Below are 27,704 nucleotides of genomic sequence, written 5' to 3'. Positions count from 1 at the left end.
CCACCTTCAGCCCAGGGTGTGATCCTGGAGTCCTGGGATCAAGTCCCACTTCAGGCTCCCTGCATGGAGCCTGCTTCTCCCTCTGCCTATGTCTGCCTCTCTCTCTCTGTGTCTCTCATGAATAAATGAATAAAATCTTAAAAAGAAAAAAAAAAGAAGTCATCAAAGCTCCTGGAGGTGACATACTTAGGCTAGCTGGAACCTGCAAGGCTGCCTTGCCTGTGGGAGAAACATTAGTGATTTAGGGTGATCCCTTTGGGACCGTTCCCTGAATCATTGATTTTCTGGGCGCCTGGGACAAATGAAGCAATTGATGGCAGGTATAATAGATGGGGGCCAGGAAGGGGACGGTCCACTGGGCTTATTGCCATGTGAGGCTCCTGCAAGAAATGATGTCCCCACCCTGCCTGGGCATGCAAATCAGAGGGCTGGCAGTGGCGGGGCTCTTGGCACAGCTCTCTGCATACCCAGCTTACGTCTCCCTTCAAAGAGCCAAGCCTGGTTACCATAGTGCGCTGCCCAGCCCTGAAGCAAGGTCAAAGTCTATTGGCATTGCCTATTTTTAGCAGTTGGGGCCGGGGCCCCCTGTTTCCCTTTTCCATATCAAGGCAGGCAGGAGCCCATTCTGTAGATCTCACCTTTGCGTAGCTCAAAGCAGGGGCAATGGTCTATTTTTATAGAGGAAAGCTTTCTTCTGAGAGAGGAAGCTCTGGCCTACACCCACCTGGCTTTCTTACAGACCGGTCAGATAGCTGCTGTTTCTCGAGTCCTCACTCTGATGAGCTCTGAGCCACACATCAACCTGAAAACTTTCCATAACCTTTATTTAACCTTCATCATCTGGAAAACGAGCCAGAGAGCAGGCCCATTTTACAGCTGACAGAGCTGAGCCTCACTAGGAGCCCTGTAAAGGTTCAGGTGAGGAGTGGAGGCAGGATTCAGAACCTGGTCTCCTTCCAAAGGGCAGCCCTTTCCACCAGGCTCCACTGGTACCCTGACCCATGGTAGCATCTCAGCCACGCACGTCCGTAAGCACGTGCCCGCAGAAAGAACACGTCCAGGCGGCAACCACTCAGCACACTGTGCCTCGGAGCTTCCTCGCTGTCAGTCTCTGTGGTGCAGAAGCAAGCAGGACACTGTCCCCGCCTGCCTCATTCTGCTGGGGGAGACGGACCATCCCCGTGGAATCCAGGGGATGGTCTGACTTCACTCTGGAGCGTGGAGGAGGACTGCCTGAGGATCAGTGATGAGCTGAGCAAGATGTCAGATGGGAGAGGAGTGGCAAGCTGGGGCAGGGGTCATAACAACCCCCCCTCCCTCGCCCAAGCTGGATCCCCCCTTCAGGTCCTGGGGGGATCGGAGTTCTGGAGGACAGGTGCGGCCCTAGTTAATCCCTTCCAGAGCCGCTCCCAGTGTGAAAAGGGAGCATTTTTGGGTGGTACACTTTGCAGCAAGGGATCCAGGAAAGGTGATTTTGGCCTTCGCCTCTAGACTTGTGGGATGTTTTTCCTCTGGTCTGTGCAGCCTAGAATCAGGTGGATGGGTAATAAGAGGCCCAGCACGGCGAGGTGAGGTTGACAGGGAATCGGTGGCCGCCCAAGGGGGTCAGTGGGCACTGAAGGGGCATTTTTGGCTTCACTCTGATGATCGCTTGGAATGCCCTCACATATGCCCCTTGTATGGACCCTACTGAGCCTTTCCACCATCTCAGATGCAGCTGGAGGGAAGTGCTATTGGCAAGTGCATTACTGTGAGAGACCGGAAACCCTTCCTTGGCCCCTGAGTTGATTGTTCAGACAGTGTGTTAGGGCACAGCCCAGTGCTCACATGAGCAAACGGTGTCAGGGGTCTCACGCATGGCCACACCCCAGGTGGGTGGCAGAGCTTGGACTCGAACTCTGATCTCTTGCCTCCTTCGATTTTTGTACAAAGGAGTGTGAAACATTCACAGGCCTCCCAGCAGCCTGTCTCTGAAGGCTGGGAGAGCAAGGGTTTTCCTGCCCATTTGCAAATATTGATGCTGGATGGAGAGCTATTGATAAAAGGGTCTTTGCAGTTGATTCACATGAATCCCCAAGAAAGTCTTGAGTAGCTGGTGTAAGTGAGGTGGTTACAGGGGCCTCATCGTGGATGAGGAGGAGAGGTCCCTCCTTAGGTGGGGAAGTGCTTCGAGCTAGTGTGTGGTGTGGAGACCCAGGGCCCTGGATGCTGACACCGCCTGATTTCTTTTTTTTTTTTTTTTAATATTTTATTTATTCATGAGAGTCACAGAGAGAGAGAGGCAGAGACACAGGCAGAGGGAGAAGCAGCTCCCTGCGGGGAGCCCGATGTGGGACTCAATCCCAGATCCTGGGATCATGCCCTGAGCCAAAGGCAGACACTTGACCACTGAGCCACCCAGGTGTCCCGACACAGACTCATTTCTGACCCTGCCTCTGTCTCAGTAGCACTGTGATTCCTGGGCCTCTGAGCCCTCAGCACAGCTACCTTCATCTGCTCTGAGACCTGAGTGAGCCATAGGTGTGACGCAGTCCAGCGTGGTTTTCTGCCGACACCCCCGAGCAAAAAATTCTGGCGCTGTCTACCTGTGGGTAGCCTCAGATCCCATAGGTGAAGGCCTAGTCCTACAAAACTGCCCCCTCCCACCTACCTCCACTCCACACTTCAGATGCCAGTCATAAGTCCAGTGCCTGTGCTTTCGCAGTGTAGATAGGAAGTCCCCCACGACCCCCTCTCGAGTTGAGTTAATTTTCTAGAACAGATCATAGTACTCAGAAACATTTTACTCACTCGATTGCCAGTCTGTTATAAAAAGAGGTAACTCAGGAGCAGCCTGACGGAAGAAATGACTCGAGCAAGGTGTAGGGCACAGTGGGCACGACAGAGCTTCCACGCCTTCCCTGCGTGTCCCACTCTCCAGATCTCTGTTCGGAAGCTCTCCGAATCCTCCGTTTTAAGTTTTTACGGAGTCTTTGTCACAAAGGCATGATGGATTAAATTATTGGGCATTAGTGATTGATCCAGCCTCCAGGCCCCGGCCCCCTCCCCCTCTCCAGAGGTCAGACTCAGGTTTAACCCTTGGTCACTGGTTAGTTCCCCTGGCAACCAGCCCCCATCCTCAGGTGCTTTCTGAACGTCCCCTCGTTAACAGAAACTCAGGTGTGGTTAGAAGGGATTTGTTACCAATGTCAGGACACCTTGATTGCTCTTGTGGCGTACAAAATTCCAAGGGTTTTAAGATCTCTGTGCCAGAAACTAAGACCATATATATATATTTCTTATTATAAATCATATCACACCAGTAAGCTCCAAAAGTGTCCTTTCCCTTCTTTCTCTTTTCATCCTTTGGATATGATTTTCTCTTCAGATTTCCTTCCAGCTCTAATTTAAACATGAACTAGACACTCTGTAAGCTAAGAAAATCTACAGGTTATTAGGAAGCGAGCTACGAGTTCCACCCCTCCGACTTGATGGTGAGGGCGCAGGGGTTGTTCTGGCAGGTTTTAGACTCTTTCCAACCCCTGAGCTTCTCTTGGCCGTTGTGGTTCAAGTGCTTCTGCATAGATCTGAGACAGCTCAGTTCTACAACCAGCTGTGTGCATGTCATAGTCCATTGATGTACCGTCGGAACAGATGGGCTTTGCCAAATCGTCTCCCATCTTGATTTATGGCAGGGGTTTTGCTAAATAGACTTGGATGAGAAATTCAGATCAGAAACCACCTTTCTGGGGGATCCCTGGGTGGCGCAGCGGTTTGGCGCCTGCCTTTGGCCCAGGGCGCGATCCTGGAGACCCGGGATCGAATCCCACGTCGGGCTCCCGGTGCATGGAGCCTGCTTCTCCCTCTGCCTGTGTCTCTGCCTCTCTCTCTCTCTTTCTCTCTCTCTCTCTCTCTGTGACTGTCATAAATAAATAAAAATAAATAAAACGAACATTTAAAAAAAAAAAAAAAAGAAACCACCTTTCTAACACCTGTTAGAGTGTTTGAGTTAAACGGCGTGCCCTTTGAACTTAGACGTGCACTCATCTATCTCCAGTGACTGGTTTACTGGTCCCTTAAGAGGGCTGGAGCCATTGGCCTTGGCCTTTGCCGACAGGCAGCGTGGCTATATTTAGCCGGGATGCAGGTGAACATCTGAGGCAGGTCCGCTGCTGCTAAATGTAGGCCTCCAGGCCCAGTCAGTGTAGGATATGATTTACCAAAGGCCACGTTGGGCCATAGTGCTTGGGTATTCATCATGAGTTGGTGTTGTAGGATAAAATATGAGTAATCAGAGTCTGGTCAGCTCCTGCAGCTAAAAAGAAAGTCGGGTCATTTTAAACTGGTTGGATACAAGATAGGTTTTATCATCTCTTGTTTTAGGATTATGGCTGGATTTCTTATCGCCTCTGATGCAGGCATGCCAACCTGATCTGAACCCTGTAGGGCCAGGGAGCTTTTAAAATGAAACTGTTTCCGATGACGTTCCCAGCTTACTGAGCCCCAGACTTTTCACAAGCCTCCATCCTGGCACGTCCTGCTTTGAGCTGCGCCCTGTGGCTGGGCACGAAGGATGGAGGCCAGGGAGGGATGGAGGCCCTGGGCAGGGAGCTCCTTAAGCAGCGTGGCCAGAGGGGAAAGCAGTCCGGGAGGAGCACTGGCCGTGAACTGTCACTTAACGCCAGCCATAAACCCTGAAATTGCTTGAGATTTTAGAAAGCCTAGACAACGATGTTCAGAAGGGGTCATGGGCATGTCAAGATCCCCAAGATCAGTAGGGTATATTCCTGGGTAAGAGGAGGATGTGGGAAAACTAAAGCACTAAATATTTAATGGGCTCTCAGGGAGCCTTTCAAAAACCACTAATGCTCTGAGATTCTGTTTAATGGATCTTGGGTGGGACCTGGGTAATCGTGACTGCAATGCACAGCCAGGGTTGAAAACCACCGGCAAGGGAACAACACAGGTCACACTTGGATCAAGACCGTAGTCGGACAGCGGAGGGAGGGGAACAGTGGGCTTGACGTGTTCTACTCCAGATGTAAGGGGACCCGAAGCAAAGAAATGGGACCAGCCCCTTTAAGCTCTGAGCATCTGGGGCTGATGAGATTAGAAGGCTGGCTGCCCCAGAACTTTCTTTGCATGGCGATAGTAAATCCATTTCAAAGCGAGGGCAGAGAGTTTAGTCATAGCCATTAGCCTGATACTTTGGCAGGATAGTAAATATACTTTTATTGTGTCCGTATCTGTCCTCCTCTGGGGGCTAAGGTCCGAGGTTTTCTGCTTGGCCGAGGGCAGTGGTGGTAGCGTATTCCGATGGGGCAAGTTGATCTTCAGAACCGGCCTGGTAGGCAAACAACCGAATGCGTAATGGAAGGGACAGCCTGGCCCAGCCCCTGGAAACAGTATTCTCATTAAAAGTAAAAGATTAAAAAAAAAAAAAAAAAAAAAAAAAGTAAAAGATCATGCAGAAAAGTAAAAAAGAAAAAAATAAATGGCACTCACAGCCCCACATCTGAAACGAACATCCATAAATCCTTCCGGACGTAATCTTGATAGAAAAATAATAATTTTATATAAACAGGATCTTGGGTTTTTTTTTTGTTTTTGTTGTTTTGTTTTTTTTCTTTTCATCAAGCGTTGAGCTGCGGGTCTCTTGCCACATCGGTAAATAGGCCCACATCAGTTTTAAAGGCTGAATAGTATTTCATCATACGGATGAGCCATTTTTTTAAAATCCTTCTCTGTTGTTGATGGACATTTAGGTCATTTCCAATTCATAGCTATTACCAGTGAGATAAAGCATCCTGCGCTTGTGCCTTTGAGATACACATCCTGCTGGGCTGATCTTCCTTTATTGCGTGATTGCTGAGCCGGAGGGTGGAGATGACAAAAGCCCACGTTCTCCCGTCGCGCTGCTCACAGCTTATTGTGTTATAAGTCACCTGTTATTTGCTTTTGTGTTTCCTTATTCCCCTCCTCCCACACAGTCACAATGGGCTCTTTGGTGAGGGGTAAGAGTACACCACACTAATTTAGTCCCACCCTTTCTCATTATTAGAGTGTGCAGAGTTGAGATTGCTTCTCGAAGTGTGTCGGCAGTCAGCAGAGGGGTCTCTGATTCCGAGCAGCTAGCGAGGAACCCATTCTGGCTGTGTCGTTCCAAACGTTACCCCAACGGGGACATTTCAGTGTGTACCCAGTTGGCGTAAAGTGGTTGGAGAAGTTCCCTTTACTCCCTTTAAAAAACAATGATATGGATCATTTTATTTCTCACGGATCTAATCCGGGCCTGCTGGGGGCCGTGCCCTGTGCCTGGCATAGGACACGAGAATGATTAGAGCGCACCGTCCCTGCCCTCCAGGGCTTGGGATCGCCGGCAGGGGCTCACAGTGCAACGGTCCTAAATGCTGTTTGCCATAGAAGTTGAGCCGCTGACGCTGATCAGGATGTACGTGTCAACCACTTGAACATTACAGAGGGACCTGCATCTGAGGGAGATGGTTTTGTGATTTCCTGGGGGTGGATGGGACCCAAGTATTTTTTCTGATGAAAACGACAGGGAGTTGAAATGTCCTCGTTGACCAGAGCAAAATTCTCTCCAGCAAATCCCCTGCCTGTCTTCCCATCTTCCTTGAGAAAAGAATAAAGAGGTTTGGGTTTTATCATTTTCACATTTACAGCGACAGAGATTCAAGACCCATGCGTGGTCAGAGATCCCTGCAGCGTGGCTTGTAGTCTTTACTAGGCTGATGGTGACTTTGGGATAGATAGTTGAAGAAGATTGAGGGTAACTAGAGGGTCTTCTTACAGATCAATTAGTTAAAAGGTTTTGAGTTCTTTTAGGCACCTCTTTGAAACGTTTACTCTCCCAAGAAAAAATGTATTTATTGTGCATAAGCGTAGTTTTTTTTTTTTTTTAATACCATCCCAAGCAGTTTGCTGATCCTGGTCTGAAAGCCTCGATCCCTGGTTTTATGGGTGGAATGACTAAGGTTTACGGAGGAGGGTAAATGTGGGTTATATCGACTAGCTGATGAACTATACCTAAAGAAACTTTTTCTTTCTTATCTTTCAGCACTGGCTGGATCATTCCAAACCCATAAAAAAGCAGATGAAAAGTAAGTAAGCAGAATTTAGCTTACTCACTTATTTCTTTTATCAGAGAATTAAAAAAAACTCCTTTGCCAGGGTTTTGAGGTATTATGTTATCCTCAGGACTTGAGAGGGCTTTAAAATAGATTCGGTTTTAAGTGGATGATTTTCCATTTCTTCAGGCTGGCCAAAATGTGAGAGTTTAAAATATGGATAAGAGTTTTTGGGTGGGTATTAAAAAACAGACTACGCTCTCATTTGAAATCAGGCACCCTTGCCAGTGAGAACTGATTAATATGCTATTCAGAAGGGTGATTTTACACCTATTACATTAATTTGCTAATGAGTTAGAAAAGTAGACTCAGAGAACGGGAAAGCAGGAGTTCTGACAATCTGGTCCAGCTCTCGGATTTTACAGGTGTGGTAAGCACATTTCTTCAAGGTTGTGCATGCGTGGGTAATTTCAAAACATATATAATACTTTACGGTGTCCTTACTGTATTTTTAGATTACAGAACACTTGCTGTTTATGCGTCACTTTACTTTAGCCCACTTCGTATTTTGTAAAAAGTTAGTATCTGTTTGGAATATCTTGGCAATTGGGTGAAAGTAAAATGTCAGCTCTTAGTAATTCATCTAGACGGTTAGAGTTTTTATTCCAGAATGAGTTACTCGCTACTGCATCTTCGTCAACATGAAAGCACATTTTAGGTTTCCAAACTCAAGGATTGAAAAGGACTCACTAGCTTTAGAAGCCCCATCGTGCCCTCCCCAGTGTAACAGTGAATGTGTGACTAGATTTAACATGTTTTTTTTTTTTTTTCCTTTTGTCCATTCTGTGATCTTCAAAACTGGGGGAAAAAAAAAAAAAAAAACCTCTTCATCCTTCCATCTCCATATGTTTAGTCGGACCTGCTTATGCTTTGCACTTTCGAGTTAAATATTATTCTTCAGAACCGAACAACCTTCGCGAAGAGTTTACAAGGTAGGTCAAAATGTGGAACAAGATCCCCCCACCCCGTGCCCCCGGTAGCACTTACCTTATAACTCATGGGTCCTCTGAGTTGTGGGGCGGCCTCCTCTTCCATGTGCTGACTTTATATTCTGAGCAAGAGTTATTAGTACTTTGCCTGTGCTTATCTCTGCATTCTGTTGGAAATCTACCCTTTGCTCCATCTGACCTTTTTCTTAGTGAATCGCAATTAAAAGATTTATTTTCTCGCCACATTTCTATCTCACTGGGCTGTGGGTCAGTTGGTTAGTCGTTCTATGGCACTTCATTTTTGTCGAGGTACAAGAAGGGAAGGCAGGTATTGGAAGAGCGTTTCTTAGTCCCAAATTGCCATCTTATTATTTTTTTTAAGGGGCTGCACAGTGTTCCCTTGATTGCTACCCTATCAAAGTTGTTGGAGTCCCTTCATGTTGTCTTGCAGCCCCACTGGATTTCTTTTGAAGTGTGCCCGCCTATGCCTGTCTCTTAGACTTCAGAAACAGTGTTGAAGCAAAAGAGACTTTAAAAACATTTTAAGTATGGAATTTCCCTCCGGCTGCCCTTCTGTCAGTGAGCTTCTCTACCCAGCCTTCTGCTGCTTTTTGCTTCCCTAGAACCTCCTTGTCATTTACCTGATAGATAGTAGTGGTGACATGTCAGCCCATGGTGGTGGCCACTAGCCTGGAGATGAGCACCTAAGGAACACTTCAAAGACTGCTTATCACCATTCTCTGCGCTGAAGAGGTCCACTGACCTTGGGTAGTTAGGTTTTCCTGTAGAAATTGGAGGTTCTGGCCATATCAGCATATCAGCACTTGTGTTCTCTCTGATGTGGGTACTCAACTCAGTGGTGGCTAAGCAGCTGTCGGAAGCAGGAACATTCTGGAATGTACTAGAACCTTCAGCTCCCCCATCCTTTGATTTCTGGGTCACCCACATTCTCCTATATCCATCCCAACAGAGAGTGACTGTCTGCATTGTTTACAAAGTTTAAACAAATTATTCTAGAGTTCCACCTCCGAGTCCCTTATGAAACATGCTGCTTCTAGCCATCATCAAAGCCAGTGATTCTTAACCAGGGTTGTGTGAATCAGAAACACCTAGGAAGCTTTTGAACAAATCAGATTCCTGGGGGCCACTCTTGCATGTAAGGCTGATTCCCTAGGTATGGAGCAGAGCGTGGGTAGCTTTGGCTTTTACAAAGCACTATAAGTGGTTCTGATGCCCACATCCTCCTGGTTAAAAAAAAAAAAAAAAACAGTTAAGCCAAGACACTTAATCTTTTTTCTTCTTTTTACTTAAGTGAACACTACTTGTGCTATTTGCTGCTTTCCTCTCCCCATTTCTCATTACCCCACAACCCGCTGCAGCCCAGTTCTGGGATTTTTTTGGGGGGGGGGTGTGCGTGTGCGTGCGCATGCATGCGTACACGTGTTTGTTTTTAAAAGACAGAGTCTGCAGTTAACCTGCATCAGGAAAAAAGCCTCAAGCAGTTGCTAACTACAGTTAGCTGTAAACGTTCTGATACAAGCAGCTGCACCCTTCCCGGAATCTGCTGGTGGGACTGGCTGAGGGCCAAGCCCAGTGGCCTCGCCCTGTCCGTTTGACTGGACGCACCACATGCCCGTGTGTGAGCTCCCTTCTCAAGCACCAGCCGTGCTGCAGAGGCCGTCATTAGACTGTGCGGTGTCTCATGTTCCATCTTCCAAGTATCTTGCAAATTCTATACCTGCGCTCACCTGCCTAAGCTAGGTTCTGGGATGCCTTCCTGGAGACTCAGGAGGAGATGCTTCCAACCAAAGTTCTCATTTGATTTGGACTCCTTTTTACAATGCAGAATTCTGGGCTATGTGCGGGGCGGGATCTGTGATGGGAAGTTGGGGATTGGGAGCGGCTGGGAAAAAGTACCCTCTGTTGACTTTTGTGTATGTTTGTCAGGTACCTGTTTGTTTTACAACTCAGGCATGACATTCTTTCAGGAAAGTAAGTATGTTTTTGTTCTAACTCTTAACCCAGGATAGATCATAGTATATTTCTAAATCACTGTTGTTGTTGTTGTTGTTTTAACTCTTCTACCCTTGTTCCCTTTTCAAAATTCAAAAAAAGTACACCAGGCATTGTAAAGTGAGTCTAATACTTGTATCACTGTCATCATCATCTTATTTTTAAATGATTACTATATGGCTTGAAGCATTTCCAAGAGCATTAATATCTTAAGTGATGTGTATTTGGGAACAATTCTCTCCTTAATCACATCACTGCCCCATTCATAATGGCTTTTGTCGTATTTGCGAGCAAGATACGTTATTAGTATGTATACACTTACAAGCATTTGGGTAGTCAGAAGTCTCATTCATCACCATCTGCATTTAAGCAAAGAAAGAGGTTATGTTCTGATTCTGATAGGAGGTTTAGACATCTCATCTCATTTCCTTTTCCCCTCTTAAAAAATGATTTTTCAATACTAGGCCTCTGGCGACAATGATTGCTGAGCACAAGAAGCATTGGCACTGATGTGGTTGGTCTCGCCCGCAGTATTTATTTTAAAGATGTGAAATTTCAGCGGTCATAGCTTTTACAGTTGTGTCACTTTTCCACATACACATTGACCATTTTCTATTCCATGGAAAACGAAGACTTACACTGAATCTAAAAAGCGATCCCTGATGTTGACAAGAGCACATCTTGATTTTGAATATAATCAGAAGGAAATCTGAAAAGTGATTTCCGATTTTGCAGACCCTGCACAGAACAACATGCTATTAAAAACCCTAGTGCAGCATATACCATAGAACAAGTAGATTGTACAGTGTATACATTTGCCTTATTCAGCTATGCAATACAAATCTTTGGTGTGTGTATTATGAGTGTGTGTCTATTTTTATCTCTCTCTCTCTCTCTGCATACTGTGCTCCTCATCCTGAAGGCCTCTTAACTCTAGTAACTGTCTTCAGTTTGGAAAAATATTAATGGCGACATCTTGCATTTGTACAGTACTTTGCAGTTTATGTGCGCTTCAGCCTCATTTACTGTACTTCAAAGCGGAATGGTGTTCTGGCCTCCTTCCCTCTGGATGGCCTTGAGCAAGACACCTGAACACTCAGTTCCTCGTCTCTAAATTGGGGGATGGATGGGGGAGCCCTGGCCACACCCGTCTTAGAGGTGTATGAACTCCGCGCATTGAGCACACTCAGTAGTACATGTGAAAGGCTTTGGAAACTATGAAGTGCTATACAATGTGTGTCATTATTATTTTTCTAACTCAATTTGTAATTCTAAGTGTGAATGAGATCAGTGATTTGAGGTTTGTAATACACCTCTGTGGCTCTGCCTCCGTTATACTTATTAGAACGCTTGAGTGTATCCAGCTGTCCTGGCAGTGTTAGATATTGTGTCTGTCTGTTTATTTTTAACACTATGACCTGGTTTCAAGAAATATTTAAGGCAGCTTGAAAAGGCGCATGTACTGTATCAAGTAAGTTCCAAAATCACAAGGCAAAGGGAAGGCTTTTCAGTCTATTTCCCAAACCTCCCCATTCTTGCCAAATTCAGTGAAATTGCCCACAGGGTGGATAGAAACTATACCTGGTTGGGTTGTTTTGCTAGATGGTGAGCCTGACTTTGGGAAATAGGTAGTGGAAGTCAGCTTGTTTGCATTCTTTAACGTGAACGGCAAAAATAGAAGCCACTGGGAAAAATCATTATCTAAATATCACTACCTTTCGAAAAATGACTTTAATGATATTTTGTATGGTTTATGAGTATTAAAGTTCATATACAGAATTAATTTCCTCTCTTTTTTTCAAGATTGAAATGCCCCTATGAAACGGCTGTGGAATTAGCTGCTCTCTGTCTACAAGGTACATTATTCTTTAGTGGTAATTAGCATTTTCATGTTATGCTCTTGTTTCAACAATTGATTATCCTGTGTACCAGGCTCAGTTCTCCTCTTTGGGGGTATAAATGAATACAGTACGGCCTCCATCTCTCAAGTAGCTAATGGTCCCGTGAGGACATGGCAAAACCACATACAGGGTACAGTGTAGTTCCCCCAAGGAAGACCTGCAGGAGGCTTGGAAGGCGAAGGCCCTTCGGGGGGATGAAAATGAACAAAGGAATCAAGGGACAAAATAGAAAAGTATAGAGAGGTGCCAGCAATGGAGCAGTGTTGGAGGGTGGAAGTTCGGAAACCTGGATAAGTGGACAACCTTGAACCTTGTTTAAAGAGCATGACCTTCATGCTGGTCAGCAGTAGGCCTTTGAGGGCTCTTAAGAGGAAGGCAGGCCTGGGGAGGTGTGCTTTTGGAAAGGTCACACTGGCTGTGATGGGGAGAAGGGACTGGAGCAAGACCAGGGTGAGGGGTGCGGTGAGAAGGTTTTGCTGTAATAAAAGGAAATTGACTGGGGCAGAGGGGTACACACCCACACACACACATCCCCAAAAAACCAACATTGGTGGTACAAGAGAAGGACCTGGTCATTAGATCAGTATTGAAAAGGGGAGTCAGGGAAGGTCATAGATGGATTCCAGTGGTGTGTGATGGGAACAGTGAATGGTTAGGAGAGTTGGCTCCAATGGAGGAGATACCTGTGTAGGGCCTCTTGGTTGACAGATGCCAGTGGGACCTTCAGTAGCTTCTTGAGTTTGCACATCAGAGAGGTCAAGCCAGAGCATTAACAGGGAGTCCTCTGCTTGCAGGTAGGAGTTAGATGGTGATTTGCCTGCATGAGCGTCAACCTTGACTTGACTCTTCCATATTATGCACTGGTGGATTTTAGTTTAAAATGCACAAGAAACACTTGCTAGAGTCTCCAGCATTAATTAAGAGGATACTAACATGTAACTGCACATAAGGAATTTTATCGGCACATCAGAGAGACATATGTTGTAGATTTGTTTACCAGCATGTTCATCGGCTTCTATGGGATAATGAATTATGATGTATTCATTCATAATTACTAATTAATTTTGAACACCATATTAAGATTTGGCTTCCAGTTTTTGTATTTGCCAATTTTTAAAAGTGGATCTAAGTCTTCAAATCATAAAATCAGTACACATTTATCATAGAATATCAGGACAGCCGCACAGTAGACAAGTAGAAGGAAGGAAGGAACCCATCATCCTGCCATCCATAGACAATCAAGAGTTTCTGTGAGTTGGGTACAGTTTTTAAAATGTAATTCTGATCAGTTATATACAATTTTTTATGATTTTCTACTTGGTATTTTTAGTACAAGTATTTTGTCATAAAGATGATTTTTAATGACTGGAGGATATTCCCTTTACCTGACATTTCTATTCCTCAGTCACTTTTTAATTCTTGTTCTCTAATGGGGGCTCGCATGTAGTAGGTGCTCAGTTAAGTATAGAATGAATCAAATGAAGTTGGAGAGGCCCCTCAAAGACTTTGGTTGGGGACGCCTAAGTGGCTCAAGAGCATCTGCTTTGGCTCAGGTCATGATCCCGGGTTCCTGGGATCGAGTCCCGCATCAGGCTCCCCACAGGGAGCCTGCGTCTCCCTCTGCCTGTGTCTCTGCCTCTCTCTGTGTGTCTCTCTCATGAATAAATAAATATATAAAATCTTTTAAAAAAAACAAAGACTTTAGTTGAAGGAGGAGCCTGCCCATGAGGTCTGAGAGCTACCTCTACCATCAGGTGGTAGAGGTGACAATAGGCCATCTGTAAATGTCTGTGCCACATACAATGCCAGGTGCTTCACGTCCACATTTTCATGACACAACAGTCCTTATGGTAAGTGCTGTAAGGATCTATAATGGCTTAGAGAACGTGGAAATCTCTCCATTTTGGCCAGGGACAGATTTCCCCAGCTGGCCAAGTGGCATCCACTCTGGAGTTTCTGAGTCTCCAGGAGGTATATACCATTAGAGTTGGTGGCCCGGCGATAGGTGTCAGAGTGTAGTTAACAGGATGAAGGCAATCAACCCACAGGTCCTGAACCATTAGAGCTGGAGGCGCATGTATTACCATCTCCCCTCACCCCCCTCCGCACTCCCTCACTTCCCTGCCGTGTGCTGAAGGCATCACTACACTCCCAAAGCCCGGCTCTGATAGGACCATTTGCTGTGCCCCAGAGCCGAGGCAGACATGAATGAGATCAGCTGTCTGTGAGCCTTTCTCCTGGAAGTGACCCACTTGAGTTGAAACTACAACAGAGTGTAATTTAAGATGCAGTCATTGTGTCAAGTACAAATGAAAAGGCTGAAGGCTTAGACACTCAAGTTGGGAAGTTCTTGTTACGTTGTCCCTCCATGGCCTCTTTCCCCCACATCCCATTGGGAAGCGCCACAGCCTTTCCAGTGCAACCACAGCGAAGCCAGCTTCATCAGACCATCAAGATCGCTCGACCGGGTCTGGGTTCAAATAAAATGTGGGCTGTGTTTCCTCCCTTGCTTGGGCCTTGAAGACGTGTCTTGCTGTGGTTGTCCTTGAGTTAGTGGTACCCCTCCAGAGTTGTGATGCAGTGGCCCTGAGTGAAGGCTGTGCTCTTTTAAGGTAGATTTGAAAGTTAATCCAGGCAAAAAGAAAGGGGAGGAGGAGAATGGAACAGTCGTTTGCTGGGTGCCCATGATCTTCCATCCTTGGGCATCAGAGATGGATGGAGAGCTGTTAAGTGACTTGCCCAGATCCTACAGATAGCGTATGGTAGAGGGGGATTCCAGCATTCCCGCGTCCGAGCCGTTTCCACCACCCTCGGCACCCTCCACAGCGAGGACCCTGGCTGCAGACAGAGTTCACAGATGGTGGAGGGTCGTTTTGCAGGCAGATTTTTGGGAGGCAGGTGTGCTGTCTCAGAATCTATGTACCGGGCATCACTCAGGCCTGTTCTGGTCCAGTGATGGTGAGAAGGGACACTGGCACCCTTTCCCGGTCTCAGGAAAACTTTATCATCGTCTAGTTTCTCCCTCTGTGCTCGATGATTCCAGTGGTGTCGCCGAGACACCACTAAACCCAGGGCTCTGTTGCCCCACTTTGGCCCATGGGTGCAGGAGAAGGGTGGTTCACAGGAGGGAGATCTCCTCCCAGACTGTCCCTCTAGCCCCACCAGCTCCCCAGTTTCAGGGTGAGTGCTTGGTTAGAGGACAGTGGTGGCCCTAGCAGCCCAGCCCTTCCCTTGGCTGGGTGAATATTTCCAGAGCAGAATATTCATTTGTGACTTTGCCGGAGGTACAAGTAGCTGCACACACACCCCCGACCCCCACCCAGACCACCCTGGTGATTTTAGGGTGCCCTCTGCCTCAGATGCTTCAGAGTTGCAAATGAAGGGCTTCCATCAGGTGAGGAAGCATTTACCAGCATCCCCCACACACTCCATGGCAAGCAGTGTCTCTTACAGCCCCCCCCCCCCCCCCCCCCCCCCGCCTCCGCCCCGCCCCATGGCTCCTCTGAGCTCACTTCTGCAAGTGAACCAGAGTCCCTCCAGGAGGGTGAGCTCTGGCACTGGAAAGGCTGCTGGGTAGTTAGTTGCCCGTTGCTGGTGGGGTTCAGACGGCTGCTGACTCATCAGTTGGTGGGATTTGTTGTGTTAAGCAGTGATTCTCAAGGTGTGTTCCCAGGTCACGCTGCATCAGCCTTACCTGGGAACTTGTTAGAAGTGCAAATTCTCAGGATGCCTGTGTGGCTCGGTGGTTGAGCAGCTGCCTTCCACTGGGTTGTGATCCCAGGGGTCCTGGGGTCAAGTTCTTCTGCATTAGGCTCTCCGCAGGGAGCCTGCTTCTCCCTCTGCCTATGTCTCTGCCTCTCTCTCTCTGTGTGCCTCATGAATAAATAAGTAAAATTAAAAAAAAAAAATTCTCAGGCCTTATTCCAGACCAGTGGAATCAGAATCTTGGGGTATGGGCTTCAACAGTGTGTGTTTTAGCGAGCCCTCGGGATGACCATAATGCACATGCCAGTTCAAAAGCCAGTATTGCAGATCCATGCTTTTCAAAGTAACCTGTGCACCAGTCACCTGGGCATCTGGTGAAAGGGCAGGTTCTGCTTCAGTAGGTCTGATGATTGTGCGTTATGAGCAAAGTCCCAGGTGATGCTGATGCTGGACCACCCTTTGTGCAGCAGGGTGTTAGAGAAACCTCTGGAGGATTCCCTTTCATCCAGGGGTCTGCTCCCTGAGCTGCAGGGGTGGGGTCCAGGGTGGGGAGAGTGGATTTTCTCACTTGTGTCTTGGAAGCACGGGACCCCCTGTGTCCTCGGGCCCTTCATACTATGGGGTAACTTGGCCAGAGCCACTAGGGTGCTGCACACTTTGGGGTTTTTGCTGGGGCTCCTGGTGTGGCTGCTCTTCTTTGCACTCCCGGCTTCCTCCTGGTTCTGGCCGACTTGCTGCAGTTGCTCCTGCAGCCGGATCACCCCCCCCCTCCTCCCTGCCCCCCCCTCCTCCCTGCCCCCCCCCTCCTCCCTCCGCCTCTCTCCCTCCCAAGTATTTTCCCCCAGACTCTACCCGTACTGAATCTGGGATTGGGCCTCTGGAGCAGGGCGGGCTGGGGAGCAGGCTGGGGGGTGCTGCTGGGGGGGTGTTGGGGGGCCTTCAGTGAGAGCTGGGTTAAATAGCTGTTTCTGAGCACGCCCTCATTCTCTGCAGTTGCCTTTTATTGCAGATCTGGGCTCTACCACTTTACAGGGGAAATACAACCTGGGCCTCCTCGGGTGGGAGAAACAGTCGAGAGCAAAACTGTCCTCACTGAGAGAGTGGTGTTTTGCCGAGTGGGGCGGGCGTGAGGAGGATTCTTGGGGATTCTGAATGTGCTGTGGGCACCAGGTGGGAAGGGCGCTCCCCCCGCGGGGGCACCTGCGCTTTATGATCGTGCCAGCTGCCTCTGGACCTGGTTGCAGCAGTCACCGAAGGAAGGTATTCAACGTCTCCCCGTTTTTCTCCCTTTTATGACCCTCGCAGCGGAGCTGGGGGAGTGCGAGCTTCCAGAACACACGCCAGAGCTTGTGTCTGAGTTTCGGTTCATTCCAAATCAGACAGAAGCGATGGAATTTGATATCTTCCAGAGATGGAAAGAGTGCAGGTACCTCGATGCTACCCTCTAGCATTCTGATAATGTTTATTTTGTGCTGTGTAAGCGTGTGTCGGACTCTGATGTGCCAGGAGAATCGCTCCGGGTGAAGCCTGTGAGGCTGCAGCTCCAGCTCTGCACTTCTGGCCTGTTGTTCCAAAGGCCCACGCGACCCCCCGTCTCTCCTGAGATACTGAGATACACAGTCAGGCCCGGACCAGGCCCCCGTCGCCCCCTGAAATCCAGAGCCCGGTCCTGATGGGCCCGTTACTGTGGGGCCGCCGCTCTCCTGGCCTCCCGGAGAGAGCAAGGAGGCTCTGCCTTGGTACATTCCTACACCCCCGGCTCTGTGTCCACGGCCCGAATCTTCTAGAATGAACCGTTTAGAGAGGCCCCGTTGTTCCGAACAGGTGCACTCGTATTGGAGACCACGTGGAGCACGGCATTACCTTTCAGGACATGTGGTCACCGCAGCTAAATCCAGCCTTGTTGTTTATGTCTGGCCTCCTCCACCCACCTGCCTGGCCCCCCACCGCCCGGGGTCCCTCTAGGGCGACCGTTCCATGCCTGGACTACCGGTGCTGCCCTTCCGCCCTCCCAGCCCACCTGCCCAAACCCTGCGCTCCGAGTCAGTCTCGGACTCAGAGGGCTTAGCCTCGTTTCCTCTCGTCCCTCAGCCCTCCTAAGGGGTGCGATGACTTCTCTGAAACTGGAAAGTGACATTAGCCCATGCTCGTACCATGTTGAAATATATGGCCGTGGCACTGCACCCCCCACCCCCACCCCATGCACACGCACCCACCGTCCTCTCTGCGGGCTGTACTGTTACAGCCCCGGGGGGGCGGCTTCCCGGCCCTTCCACTTGGCATGTCCATGCCCACGTCCACGCACAAAAATTGTGGCCTTCCGTGTTCCCATCATAAGCAGGGCTGTCATCTCTCTAGTCCAGTAACAGTCTGTCCATGGAGGCCTTTTCCTGTTAGTACAAATGCGTGTCCCTTATTCTCTTAATGGCTACAGAGGGTGTCCCTTTAGTGTGGCTGTGCCCTTCAGAAACCTGTGGGTGTACGAGCTGCAGTTTACATGTATTTCCATTGGTTTTTCAAAGGGGAAAGAGCCCTGCCCAGGCGGAACTGTCCTATCTGAATAAAGCGAAGTGGCTGGAAATGTATGGGGTAGACATGCACGTTGTCAGGGTAAGAACTGTGTGCGTTTGACGGGGGTCCTTGGGTTTTGCTGTGCCTAAGCCATGTATAAAAAATGTGCAAACAAAGTAACGCGGTGAGGAAACTGTTTTGCATTCTGCTCTGTGACGACCTGTTAGAACCCTCTACCGATTGTCACTTCGTTTATTTGTAGGGAAGAGATGGCTGTGAATATTCTCTTGGACTGACCCCGACAGGCATATTAATCTTTGAAGGAGCTAACAAAATAGGCTTATTCTTTTGGTAATTTAGTTTTGTCTAATATTAAAAATGTCTTTTCCTATTTTGTGGTGGAATTCTATGTGATGGATGATTCTTGAGGGATATTTGCAACACCCCAATTTGCTTTAAAAAACACACCATGCTCTTCTTAATATATTTGCGGGTGTTTGGCAGTGGCAATGAAACCTCTGGATAATCACACTTGAATGAATGAATGATTTCTTTAGCAAATCTAAGCTTAAAAAGTAGAAAGGAAACTGCTGTTTGTGTAGATAGCATTCCTTGCAGATTGTACTTTTAAAATGTTTTCTCTCTGCCCAGGCCTAAAATTACCAAAATGGATTTTAAAAAGAGCAAATTGACACTGGTGGTGGTGGAGGACGATGATCAGGTAAGCCTTGCTCCTGGATTTCCTCCTTGCTGCAAATGAGCCTTCCTCGAGGTTCCCGACACGCACTGAATCGAGAACCTTGTGCTTCACCTGTAAGGGGCGGGAGCAGGAGCACACGTTTGTATTCCGGCTGGACAGCGCCAGAACCTGCAAGCACCTCTGGAAATGTGCGGTTGAACATCACGCCTTCTTCCGACTGCGGACGCCGGGAAATAGCAAATCGAACAGATCAGACTTTATCCGCCTGGGGTCTCGCTTCAGATTCAGGTGGGCACTGGCACTGCTCTTTACAACGTGGATACCACGTTTCGGAGGAGGGCAACAGGGATGTTTCTTGTGAATGGAGCGATGAGCGGATCTGTGTCCAGAGGCTTGGGTCGGACTTCCCATCCCTGCTGCTTTCTTAGGATCTGCCCTTTGGTTGAATCACCAAGCTCTTTTAGCCTCGTGTCCTCATTGATAAAATGGGGCTAATAACAAAATTGTTAATAGCTGACATTTAGCTGAAACTATGCCATCTTAAGCAGTAGACATTAGTAGCCATGTGTGGCCATTAAGATGAATATTAAATAAAAAAAATTTTAAGTTTGAGAGAGAGAGAGAGAGAATGTGTGTGTGTGTGTGTGTGTGTGTAAGAGAGAGAGAGACAGAGAGAGAGAGAGAGAGAGTGTGTGTGTGTGTGTGTGTGTGTGTAAGAGAGAGAGAGAGAGATTTGGGGAGGGGCAGAGGCAGAGAGCCATGAAGTAGACTCCTTGCTGGCTCTGGAACCCATCGCGGGGCTCGATCTCACGACCTGAGCTGAAATCAAGAGACAGATGCTCAACTGACCCAGCCACTCCGGCTGCACCAAGATTAATTAATATTAAATAAATTTTAAAATTTAGTTCCTCCAGGGGCACCTGGGTGGTTCAGTCGGTTAAGCATCTGCTTTTGGCTCAGGTCATGATCTCTGGATCCAGAGCCCGCCTTGGGCTCTCTGCTCAGCGGGGAGTCTGCTTCTCCCTCTCCCTCTGCCTGCCTGCATATACTCACTTGCTAGCTCTCTCTCTCTCTCAAAAAAGTAAATAAATAAAAATCTTTTAAAATGTCATTCTTCTGTCCCAATAAATGCTCAGTGCATGTGAGGTAGGTGGCCACCATAGTGGGCCTGAGCATAGAACACAAATTGTGCTAGAGTTTTTCATGAACCAGTGTGTAATCCTTGCAGCAGTCTTGATGCAATTGGTCCTCTGGTTATTCCCATTTTACAGATAAGGAATCTAGGGCTGAGGAATTGCATAATCTTCCCAGAGTCATGGCCAGCAAGTGGTAGAGCTGAGATTCAACCCCAGATAATCTGGGTCTCGTATTTTAATCACTACTCTATTGCCTTTCATGCACCAATGTCAAGAAATGTGGTTGATGGTTGAGAAGGAGAGCAGATGTCCATGTGTGTGCAAGTGACCCAGGGTAGGCTCAATAAATACTTCAATCCAAAAAAGACCCTGAAAACATGGAGAATTTAATCTTTCACATACTTTTACCTATGGCTTATAAGACTGTGTCTTTCAAAATACATAAAAACTTCCTTGGGGGGGTATTAAAAAAATGAAGACTTAGGACCTCATCCAAGACCCTTGTAATCAGAATCTATGGGTGCACACATGTGCGTTCATGAGTAAGGCCAGGGGATGTGCATTTTAAATGCCCTCCCAGGGTTGATTTTTGAGGCTTGTTTTTGGATCTGAGAATCGCTGTTATAAGCTCTAAAACCTCACCTGATTTCATAACCTCTCTCCACACATGGCATGTCCTTGAACTCTATTGAATATGCCACAGGGTGTGCATTTATCATTTCAGATTTATCTACTATGCAAGGAAATGGCTATTGGGATGGTTGCCAAGATAGGCTTTTCCATCCTGGGAGGAATCTCCCCCAGGATTTGGCCCAGACCAGGCTCCCTTCCACTCCTTGAGGAGAAGTAGAAGGAAGGGGAGGTTGAAGACAAGGACGCCCCTTGGAGGCACTTAGAGCAGGTGGCAAGTGGCCCCTTCTGTGTGTTAAATCATCCGCCAAGAGTAGCTGGAATAAAGCAGCGATCCGATAAAAACAGCACACCTCCTGAAAGCTGCGGCGGGGCCACCCAATGGTTGAAACCCAGCAAGTCTTGGTGAAAGAAGTAATGTTTCCGTTGGCATAGTAAGGAAGGCCAAGGCTTAGTCAAGTGGTCATTGATAATAGCATTTTAAAAGAGTTAAATGTCTACGTAATGTGTGTTACGAAAGGTTATTTTATTTGTGAATCATTGTTCTCTTGTCAGATGTTCCGAGTACTTGGACTTGCTCGGTTTCTGCAGCCAAGTGGCTGGGACTTAAATCGCAGGCTTTGTCTTTTGGTGGAAATATCTGCCCCTAGAATACATCTTGGATTTGGCAAAGGTGCATTCATTTCCAAATGCAGGGCTAAATTTAGTGTTTCTCTTCACCAGAGGAGTTCACGATAAGTTGACATTTACATTGGAGCTCTTGAAAACAGAAGCGCACTTCCAAGTGTGTATAATGTACTGGCACTCTGGATGTTGGTAACATGCAATAAAATATTTACTTTCCAGTGGGCGGACAGAGTATCAGGCCACGCATGGCGCCAGGTTACGAAGAACCAGCACCTTTGAGCGGAAGCCTAGTAAACGCTATCCATCCCGGAGACACTCGACATTCAAAGGTGGTGTGGTGTTCGTTCTACCTGGGATTTTACATTAAGGTTTAGTTGGTTAATTAAGCCCCAAGGAGCTTGGTAAAGCAGTTCTTAAAGGAACCTTCTGCTGTTCTGGTCTCATTCCAAAACTTTTGATGAAACCCCAGTGGGAGAGATTCTTTGGAGGGGAGTCAGGCCACTTTTGCTGTCCGCTGTCTTTGGTTTTTCCCATTGGTTCTGTTCTTTTTCTTTTCCCTCTTTTTCCTATTTCTTTTCTTGTGCCTCTTTGTTTCTGTTGGGACCTGGGACCTTAGGAATATTGTAGGTAAAAAAAAAAAAGGAATATTGTAGGTTACCATGTTTCTTGCCCATGGAAGATGATGATGTGTCTTAGAGGGGAAAACAGTCTCTTCTCTCCTCCATTGTACAATTTCAAATGGGGACATTAGTCTCATGCTAACCAGAATTCTGTCCACGTAAGAACAGCAGATCTAGAACCTTTTAATTCTGGATTCAGGCCCTCTGGTCCATCCAAACACACCCTGCCCTTGAATTTAGTCTGCCCCTCCCTGCTTCTCCATATCACTTACTCATACTGACCATTCCATAGGTTTCCTTGTATAACTCAGGACTTAGCGGGCCTTTGTGGGACCTGCACCTCTACTTTTCCCCCTTCTAGAATCTTTAACCTTGTGTTCCCCCACTGTTTCCTGCCTTTTTGAATGAATGGTGCAATAGCATGGCAGCCAGAAGCTCTCTAAAGTCATTCTTGGCTGCTCTGATGGAGGAAAAATAGCTAGAGGCTAGGAGATGTGGCCTCACCTTCAAGAAAGACCAGAGGGTGAGAGGACTGACGGCATGGCCAGAGGTGATTGGTTGTAGGAACTGGGAATGACAACTGACACAGTGCAGGGAGAGGAAGGGCTGCGTTGCCTCCCTGTCAAGCCTCATGCCTGCTGTGGTCCATTGGGTTAGTGTTGTCCAGAAACACTCCAGTAAAGAACTTCCTTTACATTGGTGTTGTCCAAAGATAGAGCCATCTCAAGACCGTGCTGAGCTCCCAGGCCCTGGAGTAGTGTGCAGGCACAGAGGGAAGGACCCCTTGGTGTAGCCGCTGCAGAGGGAGGAGGTGCCTCTGACATGACCCTTGACCCCATGGGTGGCTTTGGAGCTCTTCCAGACTACGGGTTCTCTGATTCTCCTCTACTTTCCTTCCCAGTCTCTGTCCTCTTTTCCTCTTCTGTTTTACTGGCATTTTCTCCAGCCAGAGTTCTGACATCTCTGTGAAGCTTTTAATGATTTTTCCATGCTATGTCCTTTGAGAAACGAAATGGAGTCTAGATGAAGAAGCTCTAGCTCTGTCCATGGTCCCCTCCACAGACACAGCCCTGCTCCAGCCCGAAGTGTCTGTCTCGAGCTCCCCAGTGCCATCAGGCTCATATTTCAGCCTGCATCATCCCCTTATGCCGCTTGATTTTACGCACCTCTCTGGCTCTGTGTCAGGACTGGGAGCTCCTTGACAGCAAGAATGTCCCTGCTCTTTGGAGAGCCCCCGGCCCTGGGAGCATGCTCAGCGTTCACTGGGGGAATCGGGCGGGCTTGGCGCAGGGGAAGGGAGACGTTACCTCCAGAAAGAAGTAGCGAGGGTGAAGATTCTGTGTCCTGGGGTGAGGACCCCTCTGGGGATCACAGCAATCGCCACCCTGCTCATTGTCATCGCGTGGCACACGGTGATACAGCTCTCTAAGATGGCATACTTTCTGTTTTTCCTTTAAAGCAAGCAACCCGGTGATAGCGGCTCAGTTCTGGTAAGTGTCCCCAGACTCTGGGGTACGGCTCTTCTCTCTAATTATTATCTTTATTTGCAATGTTGACTTTTTCCTTAATACAATTAAACCACAGAGTGAGTCACCTGATGATTTTTCTCCCCTTTTTCTGCTGCTGCCTGGCTATACCATTCTCCTGGTATAAGTACACAATAGAATGTTCCAAGAGAGGTTTTTTTTTTTCTTTTTTTTTTAAAACACAGCCGCTTTGTTTGCATAGCTTTGTGTGTTGTTCATTACAACGGTGGGTGATAAGGGTGAGAGGAATGTGTATGGCGCGCTGAGCTGATGGCATTGCAGGCTGTGATGGGAAAGAAGGGCCGTGCTCTTGAGCAAAAGCCCCACGAGGACAAATCCCGGATCCGCTCGGTGACGTGCAGGCTTTATAGTCCTACAACATAGAAGACCTTCACTAAACACCTTTATTGAATTTTGTGCAGACAAAAGAACACGTCACAAGCCTGAACCTCCACAGGTGTGAACAGACTTCCTGTAAAGTGCCAAAGAGTAAATACTTTGGACTTTGTAGGCTATGCTGTGTCTTTCATGACTGCTCAGCTCTGTCGCTGGCACACAAAAGCAGCCATAGACAGTATGTAAGTCAAAGGACACAGCTGTGATCCAATAAAACTTACCCCACGAATGCAGGTGGGCCAGGCCTGGCCCACAGGGTGAGGTTTGCCGATGCCCCACCCCTTCCCCAGCACAGGCGTTCTTGATCTTTGCTGTACAGTGGAATCTCCTGGTGAGCCTTGAGTTACCGGCCTCAGCCAGGCCACGCCCCAGGCCATTTGCATCAGTCTTGGGGAGAGGGACCCAGGCATCTGGTTTTTTAAAGCTCCTAGGTGATTCTAGTGTGTGGCCCAGGTGGGAACCACCACCCCACCTTGCATGTACCTCTTTTTCTCTCTCTGAAACAACCGTTTGCATGCATGAGTTTTGACTTAGAAGGACAGCTGTCGTGCTCTAGGGAATCACAGGCTGTAACTGTTTGGGCCCTGGTGTCCACGCTGCAGCCACTGGGATCCCTGTGTAGTTAGTCCCTGGGTCTTCCCAGGTACAGGTCTCAGGCCGCTGAGGGGGATCTGAGAGGTGAGCACAGCTTGACTGTGCACGTATTCCGGACGGTTGGCAGGGCCCGGCATGCGGGGGAGTGGGGAGCTGATGCCCTGGTTGGTGATGAGATGCAGGCCAAGGGACCAGGAGTCCGCCCGCCTTGCCCCAGCCTTGTTTTCAGCTCTGGGGCCTTCCGCCTTCCTTCTGGGCCTCCTTTTTCTCACTGAAAGCAAGGAGGTTGGGCTAGATCAGTGTTTGTCTAAACTTTTTTAGCCTCTGATCTTCGCCCCCTAGAAAGAAACCTGAGCGGGAAGCCCAGTGTCTAGCACAGACAAAAGTAGAGCTGCTCTGAGTGGAGCCAAGCGGGGAGAAAGAGGCTGGTGCCTGCCTGTTCGCCTGTCCCCTCTCCCCCCGAGCAGTCGCAAGACACCTGCCAGGGCCCGGGGTGCTAGAGAACGCAACCAGCCCCTGTGTCACCCAGCTGGAAACTCAGCCTTGTGCCTCTGATTCCAAGTTTCACCTGCAGTGCCGTTCTGTTGGGGGGGGCAAGCAGCTGACTCTTGAGTCTGGGTTCACTTCTCAGCACCCAAAGAAGGGGCCCCGGAGTCCTGTGGAGCTGTTGTGCATCACACCCCCGCCCCTTCCTGAGGCAGGGGGGAGGTCTCAGAGTTCCTTCCCACAGGCACGCCTGTCTCTAGGATCCCCATGGCAGGTAGCTTGCCAAAAGTAAGTCACACCTCTTTCCACCTGTCAGCGTGTCTTGCTTTTATTTCTCAAGGGCTTGTGAATTAGATCATTTCTTCCCTTTGCTTTCTAAGGAAGTGATTGTTTTGTTTGTTTACCCCTAATAAAATTATATTTTCCTTTTAGCATCTAGTGGAGATTATATATTATTAGGAACCAAAACGCACACACAAAAAATGTCCACTGGAAAAAAAAAACCCGTAAATATACCCTTTAGGAACAAATGAGCTAATAACCAGTGTTCGCAGCTGTTCAATTGCTCTTCACAGCCTGTGGGATCCCGGGGTGAGTAGGATTGCTATGGGAGCCAGGGATGAAATTGTGCTCCGGGCTGCAGAGGTGATACCAGAAAAATAGCACCTTGCTGAACACTTACCCTTCCTGATGAAATCCAGCTGGAGGTGAATCTGGCCCAGAGCCGGGTGCTCTGCACTGGCCCTCTCTGAAGACTGGAACACGGAGCCATTTAGACCCCAAGCTAGACTCATAACAATGAAATGTTTCTCTCATTGTTGGAGAAGCAATAAACCTTGATTTCAAGCACACTGCCCTGGCAGCGTAGCCCAGCGATTGTGCTGTGTTTGTGGTTTTCCCTGGCAGATGCCAGCCTTGCGTGTGAAACACATTGTGTTTTACCCCTAAAGGCAGCCTTCTCTGCCCATGTTTGTTTGGGTGGGGTTGGTTTTTCTTTTCTTTTCTTTTTTTTTTTTTTTTTTTTGACCAGAGTAGTTACACTTAAGAGTCCAAGATAGGGTCACGGACGAGGAGCCCAGAACCTTTTCTCAGACCCTCAAGAAGCCAGTTTGGCTTTGTGGAACGTAGAGGGGCTTTGGGCTTGAGCAGATGTCCCTTCCAGTCCTGGCTGTGCCACGGACTAGCTGGCCGGTCCCGAGCAGGCTTCCTTCCTTCTCTCTTAGGCAACCTTTCCTTTATCTGCACAATGAGGTGGTACCAGTTATTGACCTCATAGCCTCATTGTGTAGGTTAAATAGTAACAGATGTGAAGCTCCCAGTACACAGCCTTATATGGCATGAGCGTCCCAAAGTGGTGGCCCGATCACAGCACTTGTTGGTAGCAGCAGGAACCACAGTGGTAGACGCTCAGGAGCTGCTGGTAGGTCTTCCTGCGGTTGGAGAAGGCGCTGGGTGGTGCTGGGGCTGCCTGGGGCCCGGGGTGCCTCCCAGCAGTGCAGCACGGACCTGGGATGGGAAATAAAATCCCTTGGCTTGTCCAACCGGAAGGATCTCGTTTCTGTCGCCGAAACATGACATCACGAGCAGGATTCTGGAATAATGCCTTCGTCTTTCTATTTGCGAGCTCAAAAGTGATGAGTGGAAGTTGCTATTTGGTTTCCTGGGTCATATGTTCATTTAAACAGCTAATAACCAAAAAGAAACGGTGTTTGTGGAAGTTCCTAACAGCGTCGGTAGGATTTGTTTCTGATCGTCAAATAAATCGACTAATGATGCCACTTTACCACCTGTTACATGACAATTTTTCCCTTCTTTCCTTTAGCTCTAAAACAAATCCCGAAGTCCATAATTACCAGGTGAGATACTGCTTTTAAAGATTTTCGTCAATACTTCTTAAAGTTTCAAAATTCTCTACCTCGTGCCATCATTATGCTTATGGTCAGATTTTGAAGAAACAATAACAAAACATTTTGTGTTGGTTGGCGGGGCGTTGGGGGTGGGAGAGTTGTTTTTGTATTTTGAGAAACACAGTAAGAGGAGAGAGCCTTCTTCCGTGACCCCTGGTCGGTCCCTCTTGGTCATTTCAGCTGGGCCTATTTTTTCTTAACATTGTCAGCTGGCAAACAGCTGGGACATGTGTTTAAGTTTCTGGGTGGTCAAATACAACCTCTTAGGGGCACTCAAGTGAGACCGTGTTTTGTCAGCGTGTTCTCGGCCTAGGGAACATGAGTCCCTTGAGATGTGCCTCCAGGAAAGGACGTCTGAGTCACATGTTTGGGAGATGGCGTGTCCTTCATTCCCCTTCTTGGATCTCACAGTGCCTGTTCGGGTATCAAAAGTACTGAGAAATCCTACAAAAAAGACATTTTTTTTTAGGCCATTGTTTCCCCAAATCATTGGACTGTGAAACAACCCTTCCCTTAATTTAAAAAAAAAAAAAAAAGACCTACAGAACAACTAGCCTCTCACCTCCCTGCCTACTTTTTTTTTTTTTTTTGGATAGTGTATCTGTTAACATCAGTGGAGCATTGATTTCCAGAACCTCCTTTGTAAAGTATTGTGCTGGGCCTCTTGAGCCCACAGAAGGAGCAGAGATAGGTTTCCCTGGCTGGTGTTCTGCTGTTCCATGGGCCCTCACCCCCTGCCTGCCCACCCACCAATATCTGGAGGTGGCCCTTGCTGGCCATTCATGGCCTTCTACAACCTGGCTCCGACTTGCTTTTCTCCATTTATTGCCCCCCTCCTCCTAGCTCCTCCTCACACATCGTATGTTCAGCTCTCCGAGAATCCCTTAATCATTGCC

The 27,704-nt window shown here is 48.0% G+C and overlaps 1 protein-coding gene across 10 annotated transcripts in view; it reads left to right on the top strand.

Moving 5' to 3' along the window:
- EPB41L4B (erythrocyte membrane protein band 4.1 like 4B) overlaps positions 1 to 27,704 on the top strand; it is a 129,414-nt gene that overhangs the window by 40,172 nt on the left and 61,538 nt on the right. For all 10 annotated transcript variants that reach the window (XM_072842264.1, XM_072842269.1, XM_072842262.1 and 7 more), the window contains exons 3-14: positions 7,058 to 7,100; positions 7,981 to 8,059; positions 10,004 to 10,048; positions 11,873 to 11,925; positions 16,981 to 17,101; positions 18,198 to 18,285; positions 18,449 to 18,537; positions 18,838 to 18,907; positions 19,005 to 19,174; positions 21,499 to 21,608; positions 23,359 to 23,389; positions 26,724 to 26,757. In XM_072842264.1, the coding sequence (XP_072698365.1) occupies positions 7,058 to 7,100; positions 7,981 to 8,059; positions 10,004 to 10,048; positions 11,873 to 11,925; positions 16,981 to 17,101; positions 18,198 to 18,285; positions 18,449 to 18,537; positions 18,838 to 18,907; positions 19,005 to 19,174; positions 21,499 to 21,608; positions 23,359 to 23,389; positions 26,724 to 26,757 (933 nt within the window). The remainder of the gene's footprint in view (positions 1 to 7,057; positions 7,101 to 7,980; positions 8,060 to 10,003; positions 10,049 to 11,872; positions 11,926 to 16,980; positions 17,102 to 18,197; positions 18,286 to 18,448; positions 18,538 to 18,837; positions 18,908 to 19,004; positions 19,175 to 21,498; positions 21,609 to 23,358; positions 23,390 to 26,723; positions 26,758 to 27,704) is intronic.

The sequence above is a fragment of the Canis lupus genome, chromosome 10 (genome assembly GCF_048164855.1).
Source record: "Canis lupus baileyi chromosome 10, mCanLup2.hap1, whole genome shotgun sequence".
Classification (NCBI taxonomy): Eukaryota; Metazoa; Chordata; class Mammalia; order Carnivora; family Canidae; genus Canis; species Canis lupus.
The sequence above is the reverse complement of the archived record's forward strand: the minus strand, read 5'-3'. Positions and strand labels throughout refer to the sequence as shown.